This window comes from Dreissena polymorpha, chromosome 10, assembly GCF_020536995.1.
Source record: "Dreissena polymorpha isolate Duluth1 chromosome 10, UMN_Dpol_1.0, whole genome shotgun sequence".
In the NCBI taxonomy this organism is placed as follows: Eukaryota; Metazoa; Mollusca; class Bivalvia; order Myida; family Dreissenidae; genus Dreissena; species Dreissena polymorpha.
In genome coordinates this window covers 22,345,772-22,369,477 of record NC_068364.1, presented here as the reverse complement: position 1 = coordinate 22,369,477, position 23,706 = coordinate 22,345,772, and the positions used below count along the sequence as shown (strand labels likewise).

General features: G+C 35.3%; 2 protein-coding genes across 26 annotated transcripts in view; both read right to left on the bottom strand.

Moving 5' to 3' along the window:
* LOC127847055 (phosphatidylinositol 4-kinase beta-like) overlaps positions 1-23,706 on the bottom strand; it is a 152,206-nt gene that overhangs the window by 64,257 nt on the left and 64,243 nt on the right. The window lies entirely within an intron of this gene.
* Positions 13,857-23,706, bottom strand: part of LOC127847058 (uncharacterized) — a 270,689-nt gene continuing 260,839 nt past the window's right edge. For 10 of the 23 annotated variants that reach the window (XM_052378630.1, XM_052378624.1, XM_052378629.1 and 7 more), the window contains one exon: positions 13,857-17,499. In XM_052378630.1, the coding sequence (XP_052234590.1) occupies positions 15,452-17,499 (2,048 nt within the window). In that variant the 3' untranslated portion in view covers positions 13,857-15,451. Of the gene's footprint in view, positions 17,561-19,573; positions 19,688-20,433; positions 20,534-23,706 lie in introns of all 23 variants that reach the window. The other 13 variants (XM_052378635.1, XM_052378637.1, XM_052378639.1 and 10 more) reach the window with 4 other exon arrangements.

Here is a 23,706-nt window from a genome sequence, read left to right as displayed (position 1 = left end):
AAACAAAACAATTAAATAATATTTTAAGGTTTTTCAGTCCGATGAAATTGCATATTTGTATGCCTGTTCAATTTATCAATGTAAAGAAGTGAAACTCCAACTGCTGGAGCAGTATTGCATTCTTACTATATACAATTTTGTGGCCCTTCATTTAAAGCAAGTGACAAATTGCCAAAACAGAACGAAACAGCATAATACGAAACAACATACACATATGGAAGAATAAAGCCGGGGTCACAAAGCATTGCAACTCAAATTAAACAATAAGAAAAGGAAATTAAAACGCATTCAATTTAATTACCATTTAATTACTCAATGGAAGGAAGAAAACCAGAGCAACATAGTCACAACTTTTTGAGGAACGATGAAATGAAATTATGAACAAGTGTCAACTACATCCCTTCTTTTTACAAAAAGATTTAAGAATATAGCATCATATAGTTAATATTTCTGATCATCGTCGTGCACATACAGGAAGAAGCAGCAATATTGGGTGTAACAGATCCATAGAACATAGCTTGGTTGTTTATGTGATTGCTTTAACATAAAAAAAATCGAGAAACGCCCGTCAGACAGAAAATATTAATAAAGTTGAACGATTAAAACCAGAGGCTTGAAATATAGTTTGTTACTACAGCGATTAAATTAAATGTCTTACTATTGGCTTTATAAAGATTCCACGGTGCATTGGAACACTGCACGTATATAGCATACAAATAACAAAATATTAATGACTGAAGATTCTAGTGTACATTTGCTTATCCTTTTTCATTTTAGATTTGAATGTATTGTTCAGCATTCATTAAAAACACGTAGTAAGATATCGTTTGAACAAGCATTGATTAACTTTACAGTAGTTACGCTTTCATTCGCTTAAATGATTGTTTGGAATTGTAATACTTGTCCCTTTGATTATATTTGATAATTCGCTTTTTTTCGGTCATGTTAATTGACATTTCACCTGGACGATGATCGCTCCGCCCACTTAGTCACTAGGCTTAGAGGTAAGAAAACCTAGACAAGCTAACACTTAAAGTGGCTTCGCCTATAGATTGCCTATAGATTACGCGATATAATATTCCGGATGACTTTTATGGACTTTTTCACCCCATATAACACTGGTGAAAGGGTTTTTTGTCATATATTTATATGCAAATGCAAAAAAATATTTGTTTATAAAGAAAATGTATGTATAATGGGTATTTCGGTACTTAAAACACGATTCCAAACGCTTGCGTGCTTACCGAAATCAAACCTGTTAATACGTGTAATAGTGGTATTAGTAATAAATAAATACCTCTACACTGGTATTTATCAATGTTATTTACGTAAATACTAACGAAACATTTTGTCCACATGTATTGGACACGAATAGCGCTTTATAACTGGAATTTCGCTTAATTTTATTACGCTTTCTGACGCCGAGCGGGTACCGAAACATTGATTATGGACATTTATCAATCATAATAACTGAAAGTGCAGAACAACAAAACGGTGGCATCGTTTTTATTAAAATAGAAACATAAAATATGTTTTACATATTTCTGACATGAAAAGCGATTTATAACGTTGAATTTGATTAAGTTACGCAAATACCAATATTACCTATTAGTTTACATATACACGTGATATAATTCATTCTTAATATTGCCTTTACGACATTTTCAGTTTCTGAAATAAATTAATTTTCAATAACGGGGATTTGGGTAATTTTGGTAATTCAACATATTAAAGCTTCCACTCGCACTTGTCAAGACCACATTTCCGCGTTGGAAATTGTATAAATTAAATTCCACTTATCTGGATACCGACTGTTCGATCGTCATAAACCTTATTTCCACTGTTTCATTTCATTTTTTCGAACAAAACAAACGAAACTCGAATCAACGAGAACTAGGCATCCGGCTTGTCTAGAAAATGGCGGACAGGTCGTTAGCAACCGGCGTGCACGACTTATCGATCGCTGATTGACCGATCGATATTTAGATAAGAATCTGATTGATAATTGCCGAACGTCAATTGCCATGGTCCATATGTCGTGTGACCATTATTTCGTGTTTGTTATTAACAGAAGTTCACAGTCGATTTTTTTGCGAGAAGTGCATTCGGTAATACGTAGTACGCGATAGAAAAGTGATATTATATTATTATTAATACCAATATTAATAATAATAATACATATTTTATTTATAATATGGCATTCTTATATAACAAATAAAAGCAATAACAATATTGATACTGATAAAAAAACAAAACATTATATAACATAGAGTATAATAAATGTAATGAACGCAGATTCACTTTAATAACTCATATTTTTAAGTAACTAAAACATTAATTGTTAGGAAATAAACGAAGTGTTTAAAATTGCGCATTCAATGTTACTAATACATACCGGTATGCATTATTCTCTTTCAATTTGTCATCATATAAATCAGTTTCAAATATAGAAGATTAACTAAGAAACTTAAGAATTAACAGTCATTCCAATCCAGACAGCGTACTGAAACGATTTTTGTACAAAACTGTATATCGCCCTGTATACATGAAATTATTTATTATATAACACAATAAATAACAACAACAATTGCAAATATACAAGTGTATGAAGTGCACTGGATAGATTTACGGTTTGCGTTTACTTTTGAAGTAGTTAATGGATTGTGCAGAGCGACCTGTGCTAGGCAATTTTTCCAGATGAGTTTGCCATTATTTGTGAAAGGCAATTTCATGTATTTAGTTTTATATATTTTGATTAAAATTACTTTTTTGACAAATATTGCAGAACATGCTGTTAATATTTAAGAAATGTATGATAACATATATATATATATATTCAGGGTACATAAAGGTGTAATTTATTAAGTGCAATTATGATAATTTATTCGACTTTCAAAAGTTATCCATTTGATATGACGGAATACCATGAGCAGTGGTGTTCTCCTAGGTTTATTCAAAGCTTGTTTGCCTCATTGTTTTCAATGTGTTCCTGATTATGTGCCGAGTTTTGGCAAAGATAATCAAAAGATGTCATGATATGTGCATGATAGAAAAAACAGACGGTTCAGTACTCAGAAAATAAGTAATGTGTTTAAAAAGAGAAATTTTGGAATGTGAATACATGTGTTACTTGTGTATCCCAAAATAATAATGATCTACACATAATAAGTATATAACATGATAACTATATAATTATATTCGTTCTATACACTGGAAATACTGGAAGTATTCATGTCCAAACAACAAAAAAAAACGTTTTATTTTTGCGTAGTCATTTAGTTTCTACTTTCAATTCTGGATTCCTAATTACAAGGACATGACATTAACACTTATATTTATTTAAAGATTCGATGGATACGAAAAAATATTGTAACAATACATATTTCATTTACAATATGTCATTCATATATAACAAACAATTGAAATATTTATACCAATAAAACAAACCAGTATAATACATACATTGTTTAAGTTAATGCATGTTCATGCAAGTTAATAAAAGCTTATGAAACACAATTTCGGATAAATAATATACATCAATACACTGTGTGAAAAACACAGGCTAGCTAAGAAGCGACATATGTGTTCACTTTAATTATGGTGGAAAAAAAGTTCGTCGTATTGTTTGATACCAAAACCAATGTTGAAGACACAGAAAAAATGGCATGTACATTATCGAAAATAGTACGCATATGCTATAATCGATCTTTTTGATTTCTTACTTTCAATTTTGTAATACAGAATATACTGTGGAGTTCTCTTTTTGAGCTTTTTAATAAACACGATTGTGTTTATTGTTTTGTGATCGTTATGTTTCGCATCAATAAAACTGAATACAACTTATATATGCGTATGATCTGTCTGAGGTGTTTGGACGAAGTTGTATTACTTTGAGCTTATTGGATACAGGATATTTAATTATGTAATGTAAACCTGAGAACCGCGACGCCGTTCCAATTATACCGGCCTTTTGTATGTCGCTGATAACGTCATCAATAGCAATAAAACACTGATAAAAACACATGGTGTTTTCGTTTTAAACTTATCGTATTGTCATCCGTCGGACAGGGGTCTTGTCTGTGCTCTGCGATTGTATTTTACATCTCACGCTTGAGCTTACCCTGCCCTCTATGTTGACCCTGAGATGTGTAGCTGGACGCGAGTGAACATTAACTGTACTTCAGACGAGATAGGATTGCGTATTATGAAAGAAACACACAAACCATTGAAGGGACGTTTCGGAAACGCAATGAATATTGCTCCGACGCATTTCAGAATTCAGAAATTTTGCATTAAAGTCAATATTAATCTTTGTGTTTCATGAACGTTTAATCGTCGTTTCGGCGTTTCACCATGTTAGTTCTTCAACCAACACTAGGTCGTTAGATCCAATGTACCCTATTGCGTGGCATCCAGCTCCATATCACACAGTAAAATTTCGGAATCTTCACTCAAAGTATATACTAATTATTAACCGCCAGCGACCTTTGCATTATTAGTATTAATGACCGAGGGTATATTTATACAGCCAAACAAATGTTTTGCTAGTATGTGCTTATGATTTGGCTGTCATTCGGTGTGTGTGTGTCTGTTCGTGTATTTATGTATCTTTTTTGGTACATTGGTTTTGTGCTGCATTTTTGGGCAAACTAATCCTTACCATAAATAAAGGATTGTATACTATGTTTGTCTCCTGCTGGTGAGCCTACGGTTCCATTCAGTTTATATATTGATATTGATATATTGATCTTAGACTTTACTTGGGGTTGAAAACGTGCTAAATGTGTTTCACATTGGATTCAAACTTGTACGCTGAGAGGATATTGCGATTCGGTGCTAAAGGAATGAACAAATTAGAAGTGCTTTTAGATGAAATTACGTATTTTGTTGATGATAACTCGTGTATTATATGAAGAAGTACTCAATGATTCATTTAGAAAGCTACAAATGGTTGCCTTCGTTTGATTAACTGCAATTTGCACAATTACTCACAGCAAGTTTTGTTCCTTTCAAACAGAACAATTTCATAATATGTTAAGGTGTTTCGGTCCGCTGAAAGTGCATATGTCTATGCATGTTCAATGCTTGAAATATAGTTTGTTGCCACAGCGATGAAATGAAATGTCTAACTAATGGCTTTGAAAAGAATGCAAGGTGAACATTTGGAACACTGAACTTATATTGCATAAAAATAACAAATTATAATACATTCTAAAGACTCTAGTGTAATTTGCTTTTCAGTTGTCATGTTAGATTATAATTTATTTTGCAGCATTCATTTAAAAACACTTAGTAAGATATCGTTCATACAAGCATTGCTAATCTTTACAGTATTTACGCTGTCATTCGCTAAAATCGGTGTTCGGATTTGTAATAGATGTGTCCATTTGATTATATTTGATAAATCGCATAGTTTTAGGTCATCTTAATTGCCTTTGTCCATTTAGTTAAAAAAGAAACACTAACATTCGCTAAATTCGTTGAGAAACTATATTATTTGTATTATTATTGGCTGGTACTGAAATTATGCCGTGAGACCATTATTTCGTGTGTTTTTATTTAAGATTCTGTTCAAAGGCGAATAATAAGCGAAAATTGCACTCGGTTATACAAAGGTCAGACTTTTCAGACAAGCATAATTTATATAATTTAAGCCATGTTTGCATATGATAGCAATACAGATACTACTACTACTACTACTACTACTACTACTACTTCTACTACTACTACTACTACTACTACTACTACTACTACTACTACTACTGCTACTACTTTTACTACTACTACTACTACTACTACTACTACTACTACTACTACTTCTACTACTACTACTACTACTACTAATAATAATAATAATAATAATTATAATAATAATAATCCATATCTTATATCTTAAATGGCATTCTTATATAACAAACAATAGCAATAACAATATTGATACGGATAAAAAAAAACATTATACAACAACGAGTATATTAACAGTAATGAACGCAGGTCCGCATTAATTAATAACAGTTTAAAGTAAATAAACAATATTATTTAAACGGAATAAACGAAGTATGCAGTTTTCTCTTTTAATATTTAGTTATATAAATCAGTTTCAAATAGAGGACATTTAACAAAGAAATTTAAGAATTAACAGTAATTCCAAACTAGAAATCGAATTGAAATGATTATAGTTCAAAACTGTATATCGACAGATGAATGATTTGACACAATAAATAACAACAACAATAGCAAACTTAAAATAAGATAAAGTACACTGGATAGTGATACTATTTGCATTTACTTTTGAATAAGTAAATTTATTTTGCAGGGCGAACTGTACTTCGCATTTTTGACGATGCTGGAACAGCAGCGTCCAAGGTTTGATAACCAGTAAAAAAAAATCTTCACAATGGCGACCTATGTAAAAGACCGAGCCAGTCCGATTGAGATAACTCGATTTTTCAGTTACTTCCCTTGGCATTCGCCACTGCGTAGGAGAATGCTCGTTGATTTTCATTGATAACATTCTCCTAGCAGAGTTGTCGTTCGTGTTGATAAAGGTAAATATTAATAGAACAGCATATCCTGGGGAAACAGATTCAATAAGTGTATCAGAACGTTAATTTCAAATAAGTAATTTTACATCCATTTTATTTTTATGGACCAATGAAACAACTATATATTTTCTCTATTTTGTTTGATATTTGTTCTCGATTTAGTAAATAAATTGCGAATAAAAACATGTAAAATTAACTTTTTACGTGATCACAAAACTAAAGAATGCGAACGATTTCGAACCTGCAAATTGTAAACGCGGCACTGCTATGATATATATAGATAAATCTACGTAATTGTAGCAGCCGTATTTTTAGACCTCACAGCCGCATTCGATAAACTATGGAACGAAAACGCCATTAAAACACTTAATACGTTAGGAATAGAGGGTAAAATGCTCAACTGGCTTGCAGCTTTTCTTACAACGCGTAAAATAAAAGTGAGACTGCATGACGCGACATCAGAATCAGTTGAGACTATAAACGGCTGTCCCCAAGGTAGTGTCCTATCTCCAATATTATTTTCCGTGACTATGAACACCCTAGACAGAGAAATTAATGCACATAATTCACAAAATAACACTGATCTAATCAATTTATCACTTTTTGTAGACGATGGTGCAATATGAACCACATCAAAATCGCCGAATCTAGCAATTACTAAAATCCAAAAAGCCCTAACTGCAATAGAAAACTGGAGCGCATCGTATGGCTTCCAAATAAATCCCACAAAAACCCAAGCAATCTTATTCCCTGCCAGTGCACAAAAAGTAGCGGCCAATGCACGTAAAGCAACTCGATCTAAGAAAACCCCTGACCCCCCACAACTTACTCTATGTGGTGCTCCTCTTCCGCTTCTTGACAGCATTACTTTTTTGGGTATGACATTTGACAAATATTTTACATGGAAAGACCACATCCTTAAACTAGTTGTACGCTGCCAAAAGGACCTCAACTTTCTAAAATGCATCCAAAGAAACAACTGGGGTACGGATAAAAAAGCCCTTATGCGTATCTATAAAGCCACTATCTGGGCAAAAATAAACTACGGAAGCATTGCGTACAATTCAGCCAGTGAAACATTACTCAATAAATTACAAGTAATCCAAAATACGGCACTTAAAATTATAACTGGTACACGTAAATCTACAAGCACCGTTCTGCTGCACGCTGAAAGTGGAATGATAACTGGGTCAACAAAAGCAAATTAACCAACTAAAATACCGCGCGCGCATGCTATCTATGGAACCACACCTCCCAATTAATCTTAGTGTTACTGAAGACCCGGCCTACCAATAAAAAGAAAAAAAGAGTGGTCTCCCGTTCGCGCAGAACGTGCTCGAGCTAGGCAAATATTATGAGACTATTGACATTAAGACGCAGGAACCTACATAATTTAGCTTAAGAAATCTATCAAAACCAAATATTGACTTACATCTAACAACATTAATTAAAAAATCCGACAACGACCCAAACAGTGGCTCTATAGCTCAAAACTATGTAACAAATAAATATGGGGATTACACCCAGATTTTCACTGACGGTAGCAAAAATGAGGAACTTGAAATAGCAGGCGCGGCTTTTGTTGTGTATCAACCCAAAAATGTAATTATACATCAGTGCAAGGTAAAATACAATAAAGAACTTTCTATATTTGCTTGCGAACTAGCTATAATAAGCAGCGCCATAAAGTGGCTTAACGAACTTGAAACTCACGAACGCTCAAACTACGCGATATTAACCGATTCTCTCAGCGCCTTACAAGCACTTAATGCAGGATCATCGAAAACGCGACCGGACCTAATATGTGCAACATTAAAGGGAATCACAAAACTAGCAAACAACAATATCACTCTCCAATTCGTATGGATCCCGAGTCACGTAGGCATTCCGGGTAACGAACACGCTGACCAACTTGCCAGAATATGTTCCCATGAAGGTCTACCCTCTTATTTAAAGCCTAGCGCGCGCGAACTAATTGCAATCATTAACCAAAAAGGGTATACTGAACAGGATCACAAATGGTCAATGTACTGCGCCAATCATAATTTACCGCTATTAACCAACCCTTGCCATAAGATTAACATCTATAGTCCCATTAAAATGGAGGACAGGGCTTACACGCGCATGCGCCTAAGATTGCACGGCGACTATTACAAAACTGTCCTCTGCCCCCAGTGCAACATTCATAACACGTTTGAACATCTTTTCTTTATATGCCCTAAACACGCTGAACAGAGACTTGAACTAAGTGCAGGGGTAATAGCGGCCTACAAAAACCCACTTATCATTAATCGCGACTCACTGTTGATGCCTCCAAGCGGAATCGCTCCTGTTGTGCGAATGCACGTGTTTAAATGTTTGCGTGACGGGCTACTTAGATAAAATATAATATTCCGTTGGACTATTAGCGGTAGATAGAAATAACAACACATACCGTCAGTTATATATTGCTTCATTTATTCAAATTAATAATAGCAATCTTATGTACTAATGACGGGCGGGTCTCGGACAAGTTCACCATATGGACACTCGTCTGGGCCCGAACTGAACCTAACCATATTATCCCGGCCCTATAGGAAAATTAAAATCAATAAATAAATAAAAACACTCAGATCAATAATGGCAACTTTATGTACTAATGACGGGCCGGTCTCGGACGATGGTCACTCCGGTGTTGTCCTTATGGCCACTCGTCTGGGCCCGGCTCGAACTAATATACTAATATTAATTAATTTGGTTCTAAAACTGTACCGTAAAACAATTCATGATATATGTAATTTTAAAGATTCCAATTAATAATGACTATCTTATGTACTTATGACAAGAGGAAAATTGCATCAACAAATAAATAGATATAGAAACACTGCATGCAATGTGCACGCCGAGAACCTATATTTGTATTTGGGGTCCAAATGTACTTTGGGTTGGTAGTACATTACAATGCAGTGTCCAATAACACCTTGTTGACGTCAATACATAAATAAACAATACTATAAACAAGGCAAAGATGAGGGAGCTTTCTATAACGAACGTTCGCGGTTTCCTCGTCTGCGCTTTAAGATATATAGGAAAATTACACCAATAAATAAATAGATAAAGACTAATAATACTAAAACGACGGAAGGGTACGTCCCCCCCCCCCCCCCCCCCAAATACATATGTCATTGGCCCCTTTCGACCACTATGGATAAGCTCTAATCCTTCTTTTACAACCAAATAGCGCTCTAGGTAACAAAACCCAGGGTTCCGCGAGACCCTCGTTTTCCTTCTCTTAAGCTGTAATCAGCAACAACGACGAAGGTAGGGGAAAAGCACACAGACAACATACTTCCACGCAGGATCGGAAGACGCAGTAAGTGCGCACGTGGGCAAATTTACCCACAGTGCAACCCCTATAGGTGTAAATATTGTTGTAATTAAATGTGATTAGTAAACATTTTTTCGTTATATGTACAGGACTTAAACATGTTGAGTAGAGCGTGTCGGCTGGGCTAGAGGGCGCGCCTGAAGAGATATCTCTCGCCCGTGCACTCTGGCTCCGTTGACATGACATACCCAACATGACAACAATAAAAATAAAAAGAGAATGGTGACGGTATTTGTTGTTGTTGTTTTGCCTACTGTAGCGTAGGTGATGTTTTCTTGTAGTGTAGTGTAATTTTTTTCCATGCATGCCTGTGCCTTGTTACGTTTGACGTTGAATTGTAACCTTTGTATTGCTCCTGACCAAAATGCACTAATACATATAATTACCATCTGTGTAACCATTAGCAATATGTTCAAGAAGAAGAACGTGCGCTCTCTCTCTCTGTCTCTCTGTCCTGTCTCTCTGTCTCTCTGTCTCTGTCTCTCTCTCTCTCTTTCTCTCTCTTTCTCTCTCTGACCTTGATTTTCCCCCCTGAAGGGTCACAGGGGCAGGTCGATACATCTGTAGTCGCGAAGACGCTGGACGACCTGTAAATAAATCTCAAATACACACTCTCTACGTAATTGTCCGTCTCGCTAGCGCAGTGGTAAGGACGTTCGCTTTTTCACCTTTACGACACCGGTTCGATTACCGCTCCCGGCGCAATGTTATATTTTGTATGTTTTGTGGTCACCATTCATGACAGTTGTTTTTTTCCGGAAAATCTCCCCCCCCCCCGCAGCATTTGACCATATAAAAAATTAAAAAGTATTTCAGTACAAAACAAATAGCTGGAAATTGCAGCTATCATTCAAAATTCGTCCCAACTGTCGTCAATCTAATCTTATTAGGTTGGAGTGCTGGACACATTCCGGGTCCCAACATTATGCAGCCTCAGCGCGGAGGTAACTCATTACCTTGGAAAAACACAAATACACACACTGGGTGCAGCCTAGGCGCGTATAGACTCAAACAAGGCAACAAACTCAAGTGCGGGCACAATCATTTAAAATTTACATATTGAATACGATATTCTAACAGAAATTACACAACCACCTAAGTGTACATACCATGTTTGATATTTCGTTTGATTGTTAGATTTCAGCATATACATGTATAAGGTCATTTCGCTATTAGTTAACTTATCCATATGTTCGTGGGCGAACTCGGATAGTCAAGTGCTCATACAATTGAGCTCACATGGTCCGGCTATGTGCTCATACCTACTTTCGAGAATCATCATGAATGTATTGCCATACTTAATGAACAAGAATGTGACCCGCCTCCCAGTTTCGCTCAATGGGTCAAGTTACCCACGGGTACTACTTCCCCGTACCCCTCAACTTTTTTTCGTACCAAAAATGTTTCGTACGCAAAATTTTTTCGTACCAAATTTTTTGCGTACCCAAATTTTTATCGTACCCCAGTGTTCGTATAAACATACACAATTGTGGTGATATAGATAAACTTAAATTGATGTTTTATATCTATCCTCTTCAAAAGCATCGTCACACCAGTACTGCCGTTATTTGTGAAAGGAAATTTCATGTATTTAGTTGTATATCGTTTGATTGGATTGACTTTTTTGACGAATATTGCATAACATGCTGTTAAACATTTGAGAAATGTATGATATCATATATTAATATATTCAGGCACATATAATCCAAAGGTGTAATATATTAGGTGCAATTATAATATTTTATTCGACTTCAGTTTAAACCTATTTATTTTAGCTCGATTGTAAAGAAAGTAATTCCTACTTATTTGAAATGCTCTCGAGTCCGTTTCCTGGGCCTAGAACCAGTACTTGGTGTCTATATGGGAGATCGAAAGAACGCTCCCACAGCGGGGATCGAACCCGTGACCTCCCGCTCGCTAGGCGGACACCATATCCATTACACCATGGCGACCTTATTCGACTTTCAAAAGATTAACCATTTAATATGACTAAATATCATAAACAGTTGGTGTTCTTCTATGTTTATTTAAACTTATTTTGCATTCTCGTTTTAAATGTGTACCTGCTTGTGTGCCCAATTTGAGCAACAAAAATCAAAAGATGTCATGATATATAAATTATAGCACAAACATTTCAGTTCATTCCTCAGAAAACAAGTGATGTGTTTAAAAAGAGAAAGTTTGGAATGCATAGTATCGTTTTGAATGCACGTATAACGTGTGTATCCCCAAACTAATGCTCATCTACAAATCCCAAACATAATATAAACATGATAACTTTATATTCATTTTAACACTGGACATATTAAATTATACATGTGCAAGCAAAATTATTTTTTTTGCGTTGTCATGTACATTCTACTTTCAATTCCCAATGCTTATACAAGCATTAAAATGATAAAAACACGTGTACATAATTCAAACTTTGATAGATAAGCATTTAAACAAGAGCTTCCCCAAGACATTGCGCTCGACTTTTCCGTCGATTTAATAGTATAATGTACGCTTCATGTCAGTTAGCTTATAATATAATTACAGAACCATAATGGACGTTTAATGTTTTTATTAGTTAAATAGTATATGTTAATTGATGAAAAAATATTCATAAAAACAAAATAAATATTACCATGCAAATAATTGACAATTTAATTTGCCAATTATTATTTACAAGCATGGTCTCCATGTAAATTACATACAAAGAAAATTTATGACACATCCCTCCAGACTAAATTAAAAACAAGGGACAAAATTGTCACAAAACCAGGTTTTCATTGTGAAAAAAAAATCTGATAAAGGGAGAAAACTCAAACTGAACTTATGAAATGACCAAAAAAAATTAACCCCCCTTGTAAGTTTTTTTTTTTTTTAAAAATCTATTTTTAGTCGTGGCGACCTTGACATTGGAGATATTGACGTGATTCTTTCGTGGGACACACCGTCCCATGATGGTGAACAAATGTGCCAAATGATTTTAAAATCTCACAATGAATGACATAGTTATGGCCAGGACAAGCTCATTTATGGCCATTTTTGACCTTTGAACTCAAAGTGTGACCTTGACCTTGGAGATATCGACGTAATTATTTTGCGCGACACACCGTCCAATGATGGTGAACAAATGTGCCAAATGATTTTAAAATCTAACAATGAACGACATAGTTATGGCCCGGACAAGCTTATTCCGCCAGCCCGCCAGCCAGCCAGCCAGCCAGCCAGCCCGCCCGCATTCGCCAATCTAATAACCAGTTTTTTCCTTCGGAAAACCTGGTTAACAATTTGTTCTATTTAAAGTAACCGAGGCCTTAAACCAACTAGATCCAAATGCAATCATAACCGATGTCTTCATGTCAACTACCTATTTTGGCCTTGAACAGTTGATGACCCTTTATAAATTGGGTTAACTAGGTCGAAGGTTAAGGCCACTGTCCCAATAAGTGTGAAAATCGTTTCCGATCTATTACTCTTCAATCAATAGATCGATTGGCTTGATACCTCACATGTGCATTGGCCTTGATCAGTACATGAACTCCAGTTATAATACTATAATATTCTCAATCCATTTACTTTAACAATGATTTAACAGAAGTGCACAATTCTGTGTCAACTTAAAACGTATTTAAGTGGCTAAGTCACACTTATATGATAAGATTAACTCTTATGGTCAGTTTTGTTGCAATAAAGCCTGTGTCAAGGCCCTGTTTGGGAGGCCGACCTCGGAGCTCTTTTTCTTATTAGAATTTGATTTTTGCAGCATTCATGTAAAATAAACATAGTAAGATATCGTTAATACAAGCCTTGATTACTTTTACACTGTCTTTCGCTTAAATTCATGTTTGGATTTGTAATAGTTGTGTCCCTTTGATTATATTTGATAATTCGCTTAATTAGTTCGTCATGGTAATAGCCTTTGCCCATTTAGTTTGAAAAAACTTAAATGCGCTGAATTGGTTAAGAACCTTTATTATTTGTTTTATTTAAATGGTACTTAAATAATGCCGTGTGATCATTATTTCGTGTTTCTTATTTACGATTCTGGCCACAGGCGAATAGTGCATTCGTTAATACATAGTCCGCGGAAGAAAAGTGAATTTTCAGACAGGCATAAGTTTTATAAATTTTCTTTCAAGCCATGTTTGCAATATATACCTTTACACTATACATGGCTTATAATAATAATAAAAAAAAAAAATAATAATAATAATATAAAGAAGAAGAAGATGATTAATACTTATATTAATTACAATATGGCTTTCTTATATAACAAACTATAGCAATAACAATATTGATACAAATAAAACAAAAATCATTTTATAACAAAGAGTATATTCAAGGTAATGAACGCATATACACTTTAAAAAATCACAATTTTTAAGTACATAAAAAGCATTAATTGATAGAAAATTAACTAAGTGTTTTTAAGTGCACATTCAATCTTAATAATAAACACCATTATGCATATTTATATTTCAATTTGTAATCATATAAAGAAATTTCAAATAGAGGGAATTAACTCAGAAACTTAGGAACCGACAGTCATTCCAACTTTGAAAGCGTTACCTTGAACGAACTGGCCCCAAATTCAATCATAACCGATGTCTGCATGTCAATTCCCAAAACAAATACAACACGATTCCTCCATATGAACTAAAGTTATTGCATGGACATTGTTTCTATTTAAAATAACAGTTACATTGATCTCAATTGCCCTAAATACAGTCTCACTACACAGACTGTTACAAAAAAGAAATATAATAGTCAAAAATAACATACCTCTGAAGGTAAACTACATTCACACAACATTACATAATAAAAACACTAACTAATCAGCATGTAATCTGTCTACACACATTTCAGTAAAACATCTCCCTCCTAACTAAAGTTACTAAACGAAATTTTATAAATAGTAGCAACAGTGACCTTGACCATGGCACAAACTGACCAGAAATGCAACTCTGTACTATATAACATGGATAGTCCTTGACTTATTTCAATTGCTGGGATTACTTGAATCATAACCTGTATCACCGCATTAAGGTCTACATGCCAGCTAGATATGTTTTACACGATAATGTTCACCTACATTATTAGTGTCCAAAAATGGGCTTGCTTTTCCTTAATTGCAGGCCAGAATTATGTCCAACTACCGTCGCACAATTTCCCCGAAAACATTTAGAAAGTTCCACCTGAATAACTGCGATAAAATCGGAAATATAGAGATGTTGAGCAGTTACATGTACCAATAACCAAATTAAAAAAAGTCACCATTCTCCTAAATTGCACATCATAGATTTTGCACGTTAACCTTAACGAGATCATTAAGCAGACACCAACACAGACGCAGACGCCGACTGCGACATTTGGATTAATAGTAAAACGGAACAATAGTTTTCCATATTAATGCAAACGAAATAGAATAACGTGAACGATTTTAATATTTTACAATACAGGTGCACTTAATATGTTCTTTCAAAATGTGCTGCTTAATAATACATACTGCTTATAAGGTATTTTGTACGTTTAAAAGTTGTCATTTTCATTCTTAATTACTTATCAGACGCTGCACACGTTGCACGTGCCAGTTAGCAGCATTGTTCGTATCGCACTGTCTCAACGACTTTTCGTAGTAATATAGCGCCTCTTCATAGTATCCTTCCATTTCATAACAGTGACCAAGCAAATTGAGCGCTGTCTCATAGTGATACATGTTGATGTTATTTCTGGGATCATATATATAAGACTCGAGTATTCCAAATGCATGTAGCTGTTTGTCGCGTTCACCGAGTCCTCCATACGTGAGATACTGTAGATAGTGAAGGAAAGGTAGAGCATCCAACTCAGCGCAATCCATCCATTGTTTAGAAACGTAATCTCTCTGTACAACTTCCTCTTCCGTCATGTTGCGATTCATTTCAAACCACAATATATATGGAGCGCAATACGCTTCTTCTCTAACAAACTTGACACAAAATGCAATTTGTGGTTCACAGAATTTGTTGTCACAGTTATCTGATATCATGTTAGCAAACACCTGGAGATCACGGTCTCCCACTTTACGTCTGCATCCACACACAGCCTTTACCATGCTTTGATAACTCCTCTCCACATCTTCTAGCACTCTAACTGCCGCTTGAAGATGTCCACAACAGTATAGCACAGAAGCCAATTTTAAGCGATTAGAAGCTACATCCGTGTTTAAAGAATATTTGAAACGCCTTATAAGTACGCTGAACACATGGTTTCGTAGCCGCAAAGACTTAGATGATTGCATCGAATTGCGTAATGCGTACAGGTGATTGATAATTTCTAAAGCAACTTTTTGCATTTGGAGATTCCTGGAATGTTCAAAACAAGTGCGTAATTTTGAGTTAATATTTTGCTCGATGACTGCATTTGGATTTTGTACTTGATATGTAATATATCTTAAGTGTATAAGAAAGCTCTCCAAGCGCTCAAACGTCAGCATTAAACTGATACTGTTATTTAGGCATACACGTCTCAGTACACCTCCAGCTTGTCCGATGTGCCGTATACCACACCCTTGTAACCGATATCCTAATTTATCTATATTTATATGAAATAAATCTTGCAAGTTGTTCTTAATCAAGAAGTTCACGTACTGTAAAAGGCGTCTCTGCTGCACCACAGACAGTTTTCCATCAAATAAGTTCACTCCTTCTATGATATAATGAGGGAGGCTTCCAAGTCGCAGCCATTTCCTTAATACTTGTAAACATAGTAATATTAGAAACATGAGGTTATCTTCCATCCACAGAGAAGGGTTGGTTCTCTCTATGGTGTAGAACATTACAGTTTTACAATGAAAACTTGTAATAAATTCCCCCACCATTTTCTTAAATAATGATTGTTTAATTAATTTCAACACAATATAACACTTTATTTGTATCATATTAAAACTAAACATCAACATTCGTTCTATAAGGTTCGGAGACAGTCGCCATTCTTCGCGCTTGAAATCGCTGTCATGATGTCCGACCGGTACCAAGAAAGACGGAGCTACCCGTGCAGCCTCCAGTAATTGGGCAGGCGGCCAGTGTCTACCTCTGCATCTTTCTATCCAGTGTTGTATTTCAGGAAGAGGTTGGCAAACGTGAAATGCGTTTACAATATCCCAGTTGGGTACAGAACTCACGGAAGGTCCTTGTTTTGCTATCTCTCCTTGATCTTTCATTTTCTGCTCTGTTTCCTTTTTCCATTGTTCGGAACTGAACAATACTGTCACAGAATCTTTCCTCACAAACCTGTCATCACACAGTCGTGTCACTTGCTCCGGTGTGTCTCGCCTGATAACCTGTAGCAAGTACTGTTGAGGTGGAGTGGTGTAGTCATGAAGCATCAGAAGGTTATTCATCTCAGCCTTCCAGTCTCTCCAGTCTGTCATGATGTTCATACGGTTATAACTTTGTAGAAAATCAATATCAGAATTGAGACCAGGAGTAGTGGTTCCTTCCGATTGACTACCGAAATGAAAACATGAAGTATTCAATCCGTTTAGATGTGCACCAAGCGTACACATTCGCTCCCTGCGCAAGTATGTTACTCTCCGCTTCATAACAGTGCATTTTCCAGCTCCAATATCATCCAGTTGGTCCGATAACCGGATAGACAATGCCGGGAAGTGCTCCGGAATCTGGATATAAAACTATTCAATCATCATCGTGTCGGTTATTTGTAAATTCACCATCAGTGTTATAAAACAACGTTAACCATATTAAGATGTGGTGAATTAACACACGGATACACTCATTCATGTTTTAATTCCCACCTATATTTTTATATTCATTTAAAACGAAATAATCATAGTCGTTTTACAATCCAATATGTTCTAATGCTGATTTGGTTTACATACATTTAACGAAATGTCTACGTCGCTTTATAATTGCTTCGTTCATTCGTTTATACTTTAACTTAATAGATGTAAACATCGGTACTAAGGAATACTAGATTAAAACAAGAATTCAGATTCCGACAAATTTCTTATTTTTCAGGTAGCCCACTGGGCTACCAATAAAATATTTGGTAGCCCATAAAACTTTCTTCAAAATGATAAGAGGCAGGTTTTCATCTTTATTTTATTTCTTCATTTACATATACTTACTATGTATACATACATATACATTAAATAGCAAGTAGTCTGATGTACACAGTCAATATCGTAAATTAATGTTACAGTACAGGCACCGTGTACTTAAATGTAAATGTACCAAAGAAAATCATATACTACATGTAGATATTACATGTATGTGCACATGTATGTGTACTTAAATTTGGACAGCACGTTAAGTCGAAAACGTAAATAAAGCGTTTAGATGATCAATACGATTGACTCGTATGGTGTTAATCAATGCAATTTCCCTTTTTAACAACAAATACCGAGTTTCTAGAAATCAAGAGTATTAAATCATTTATTTACTTGTGTCCGACTTAAAGTACTGTCCGAATTTACGTATTGCATCCGTATGTTACGACACTTGTGTGCAGTCAATACAATAATTGTTTCAATAATGAAGGAACTGATACAGCGTAACGGTAACGATACAGCGTGTTTACATGATATTTTATTAAGAGAAAATGTCAATGCCAAATAATTCGCAAAATACCCCGGTACTTTAGTTGAAATTCACAGCGAAACTTTAAATGGAAATTAAATGATCTCAATGTTGTACCCGCTACAAAAAAATTATTTACAAATAAATATACCCACGCAAATTTTCGCGCGCTTTTTATCGGGACAAAGAAATTCATTTCTTAAATGTAGAATTTTGTAACCTAAAATAGCTGTTCACAACGCGTGCAAACCACGGCAGGTTATTTACGCATGTTGCAATACAACGGTCCTGATTGGGAGCTTATTTCATCATATCTTTAAATAGAACCATATGCCGAAATTCATTTGACACTTTAGAAAATTTCAAACGTTTGTGTTTATGACTCTTATTGTCTATATTACCCACCCATAATTTGGTTTTAAAAATATAAATCGGGCATATATGGGATTATTGATTAACAGTCGAATAATCCAATTGTTAATTGACAATGCAAACTAATTAGCAGGTGTTAACCGCGTTCACAAAGTTGTCATTAATATTCATTTTCGGTTTCGTTACCGTTTTGAAGAATCCGCTATTGTTTTGATTTATTTAATGTTTGGCGTCCTTTGATATTAAACGACATCAAAAACGTTGTCGCTATTACTCTTACTATTATTCTTGACAAGAATAGAATATGGAATGGGAAAACAAGTGAACTCCATCTGGATTGTAAAGCTATCGCCTTTATCACTCGGCCACCAGGGCAATTATATTCATCGTCACACAAAATAACAAAAACGGCAGAAGCGCTAAATATTATTAAATTGGTTCCATTTGTTAGGCTGTATACTGTTTCGTTTTATAATGATGATTACTGTAGAACGAACATGTAATTTTAAAATGAGTATACGTCTGTGTGGTAGTTCCTGACGTACAGTTTAATTTTATTGTTTCAAGCTACAATAAGTTGCAATTTCTTTATAAGTATAGGAACATTACTTGCTATGAATATCAAATAGAGATGTTCTTCACGAACATATAATTACATTTGAAATGCTGTAAAATGAACACGCATTTTTTTTATTGACGGCACACGATTTATATTGTTTCACCTGAAAGCTTGTAACGAGATGTCGATCCCGTCTGTTGTTCGACTGCCTCGATGGATCCAAATTGATATAAGCTCTTCTAACACCATACTTGATTTTCGAACTGGAAAACTGTACCTAGAAGAAACATATCTGTATAGCATACTATACACGTTATGAAGTTTTGTGAACTTTGCACATCGTTAAAAACAAGTTAAATTGTGGACATGTATAATTCGCCAATACAATTTGTTTGTTCCAATTATGTAAAATGCAGCATAATAAATCCAAACGACTTAATATTAAGATATAAATACATGAAACAATTTGCAAGTCCAAAATCAAAAACACATTTGTTTATCATCAATGTAAATGGTTAATTGCAATACCTCTGTACTGCTTATAAAGAAATTAGTCAACTTAGTTACATATATTTCTTATCGCGCAATTAACCGCGCGCATACTGTCTACTAACTTAGGAGCATGATATTCAATACGATTTGGTTTCGTCGATAAGTTTTATAAATTAATTCCATATGACTACGTATAAATCAAAAATAAATGAGACCATTTTCAAGACGAAAAGCAAAAACAGATGTGCGCATCATAAATATAAATTGTGTTTTGGAAGTATTGTTCTATAGGGCTACTTACGATATAAATTAATTCAGTAACTTAATAAGTGTCATTTATTCGTTATCGCGCAATGAAGTTTGTGGAGATACCGTCTTGGAACTTTGAACTAAATTGTAAAATCAATTTGGTTTCTTCCGTAATTTGCTGCATAAAAATGCGTCTGTACTTGTTTTATAGGAGAGAAAATTTATGACGGTCGTGCTAGGATCAAAATTCGTGCTTAAATTGATCTATTTCAAAACACAAACCTTGCTCCTTGTTCCTGCATAACGATGCAATACCGGAATACCCGGCAGACACTCAACCATCCCGTCTTTCGTATCATGCTCTTCTTCCATATTCTCCAACCTGAATATATAAGGAATTACTTTCCCATATTCTTTGGTTGAATCGATTTAAAGTCAAGCACAGAACACAATTTAAAAAACAAGATGCGTTTGTGAAACACAATGTCCCCCTATATGACGTTTGACCTTGGAGGATGACCTTGACCTTGTGAAGGATGACCTTGACCTTGACCTTTTACCACTTAAAATGTGCAGCTCCATGAGATACACATGCATGACAAATATCAAATTGCTATCTTCAAAATTGCAAAAGTATTCATAAAATAAGCGATTTGGGCCACATATATTTGACCTCTGACCTTGAAGAATGACCTTGACCTTGACCTTTTACCACTCAAAATGTGCAGCTCCATGAGATACACATGCATGCCAAATATCAAGTTGCTATCTTCAATATTGCAAAAGTATTCATAAAATGAGCGATTTTGGCCACATATATTTGACCTCTGACCTTGAAGGATGACCTTGACCTTGACCTTTTACCACTCAAAATGTGCAGCTTCATGAGATACACATGCATGCCAAATATGAAGTTGCTATCTTCAATATAGCAAAAGTTATTGCAAAATGTTAAAGTTGGGCCAAACAGACCAACAGACCAACAGACAGACAGGGCAAAAACAATATGTCCCCCACTACTATAGTGGGGGACATAATAACAAGGGCTGTTTGTAAAACATGCATGCCCCCAAATGTGCTGTCCGTTGTAGTGGCAGCCATTGTGTGAATACGTTTTTTGTCACTGTGACCTTTACCTTTGACCTAGTGACCTGAAAATCAATAGGGGTCATCTGCGAGTCACGATCAATGTACCTATGAAGTGTCATGATCCTAGGCAAAAGCGTTCTTGAGTTATCATCCGAAAATCATTTTACTATTTCGGGTCACCGTGACCTTGACCTTTGACCTTGTGACCTCAAAATCAATAGGGGTCATCTGCGAGTCATGATCAATCTACCTGTGAAGTTTCATGATCCTGGGCATATGCGTTCTTGAGTAATCATCCGAAAACAATTTTACTATTTTGGGTCACCGTGACCTTGACCAAGTGACCTCAAAATCAATAGGGGTCATCTGCGAGTCATGATCAATCTACCCATGAAGTTTCATGATCCTAGGCATATGCATTCTTGAGTTTTCATCCGGAAACCTTTTTACTATTTCTGGTCACCGTGACCTTGACCTTTAACCTAGTGACCTCAAAATCTATAGGGGTCATCTGCGAGTCATAATCAATCTACCCATGAAGTTTCATGATCCTAAGCGTATGCATTCTTGAGTTATCATTCAAAAACCATTTTACTATTTCGGGTCACCGTGACCTTGACCTTTGACCTAGTGACCTCAAAATCAATAGGGGTCATCTGCGAGTCATGATCAATGTACCTATGAAGTTTCATGATCCTAGGCCCAAGCGTTCTTGAGTTATTGTCCGACAACCACCTGGTGGACGGACCGACAGACCGACCGACAGACCGACCGACATGAGCAAAGCAATATACCCCCTCTTCTTCGAAGGGGGGCATAAATATACAAAGCATATTACAATTTTAAGCTTATTCTGCTGCAAATTGATGATCATATGCGCTTAACGAGACACAAATGGAAAAATTTCGACTTGTATACCTTTACAGGTATACATATAGTTTACGCAAACTGAACATACTCATAACGGCCAGAACATTCAATACCCAAATGATCAGGGGCATATTGTTTTTTGGCCTGTCTGTCTGTCATTCTGTCCCAAAACTTTAACCTTGGTTAAAGTTTTAGGATAACTTTTGCAATATTGAAGATAGCAACTTGATATTTGGCATGCATGTGTATCTCATGAAGCTGCACATTTTGAGTTGAAAAGGTCAAGGTCATCCTTTAAGATCAAAAGACACAATAAACAATCCAAGGGAAGTAATAAGATTTAAAGGGAGATTATTTCTAAACCTGCCAAACGATATATTGAAATTGTATTTCAAAGCGGCGCAATAGGGGGCATTGTGTTTCTGACAAACACATCTCTTGTTCACAATGAAACAATAGAAAGCGAATATAAAATCCATTAAATTTGATATAACTATTTTTCTCATTTACTTATAAAAGTAAAATAATTAACCGCGTTTAAGTATGTTATTACTATGACTACACGTGTCAAAAAAGGCAAATTTAAATAGTTTATGGTAATTTCGTTACATAAATGCGCTGTACATTGTGGTGATTGTATGACATCAGAACAAACGCCCATAATTGAGTTTCAGACTAGAGATAAACTTTCTGTAAACCGCTTGTTTAATATTTAGGCTAAACAATAACAATTGTTTGTTTCCCCTTTCTAACCCACACACAAACGTCTGGGTAGATAGCAAGGTAATTGATTTCAATTTTAATATTTTACTTTAAGATTCAATTAAAAATGAACTACATGTGTTTAAGATTGAACACCAACGGCAGATATATGCATTATGTGCTTAAACCCGGTGTACCTGCACTGAAGACTAGATTAATAAATGGCTAGATGGCAACATATACTCGATGTTAACTTCAGTTAATCGCAGGCTGATGAGGAGAATATACATTTACTTAAAAGGTATTTTTTAGTACTACATAAACAAGGTGTTCCTGCATACAAAAATAACACTAGTCTTGACGGACACGCAACTGACCTGATCCGCCATCTTGCTTACGCTTGTTTTTGCGCTATCGCATTAATATGTTATTAACACGCAGCGGGGTCATATTTGGGTAGATTTGTACACATCGTTTTCTCTTCGTACCATTTTTAATCTTCTCACACATAAACTATTTTTCCATGTCGGAAAAAAATCGGGTCTCAGCAATTTCGGTGGGTCGGATGGGAAGGGGAATCAAACATATTTTTATTTCTGGTCGTGTGTCAATTTTATTCCTCACAAAGTATGTCGTTGGTTTGGGGTATATTTTAACAATTCAAGTAATGATGCATTCATTATACTTAAACGATGCTGAATCAATGAGCAATTTTATCTCATTTTATTTCAATGAATAAATGAAGGCAAGAAATCTAGGTAGAAAGTTTGCATAGATGCATGCGCGAAACCGTCCATTCCCCTAAATTGGAGAGAAATCCTAGACCGACGGTATGTTACACACAAGTCTCCATCCAGCCAGTAACGGACAGTGCGGCTAATATGTTCCTTTTTA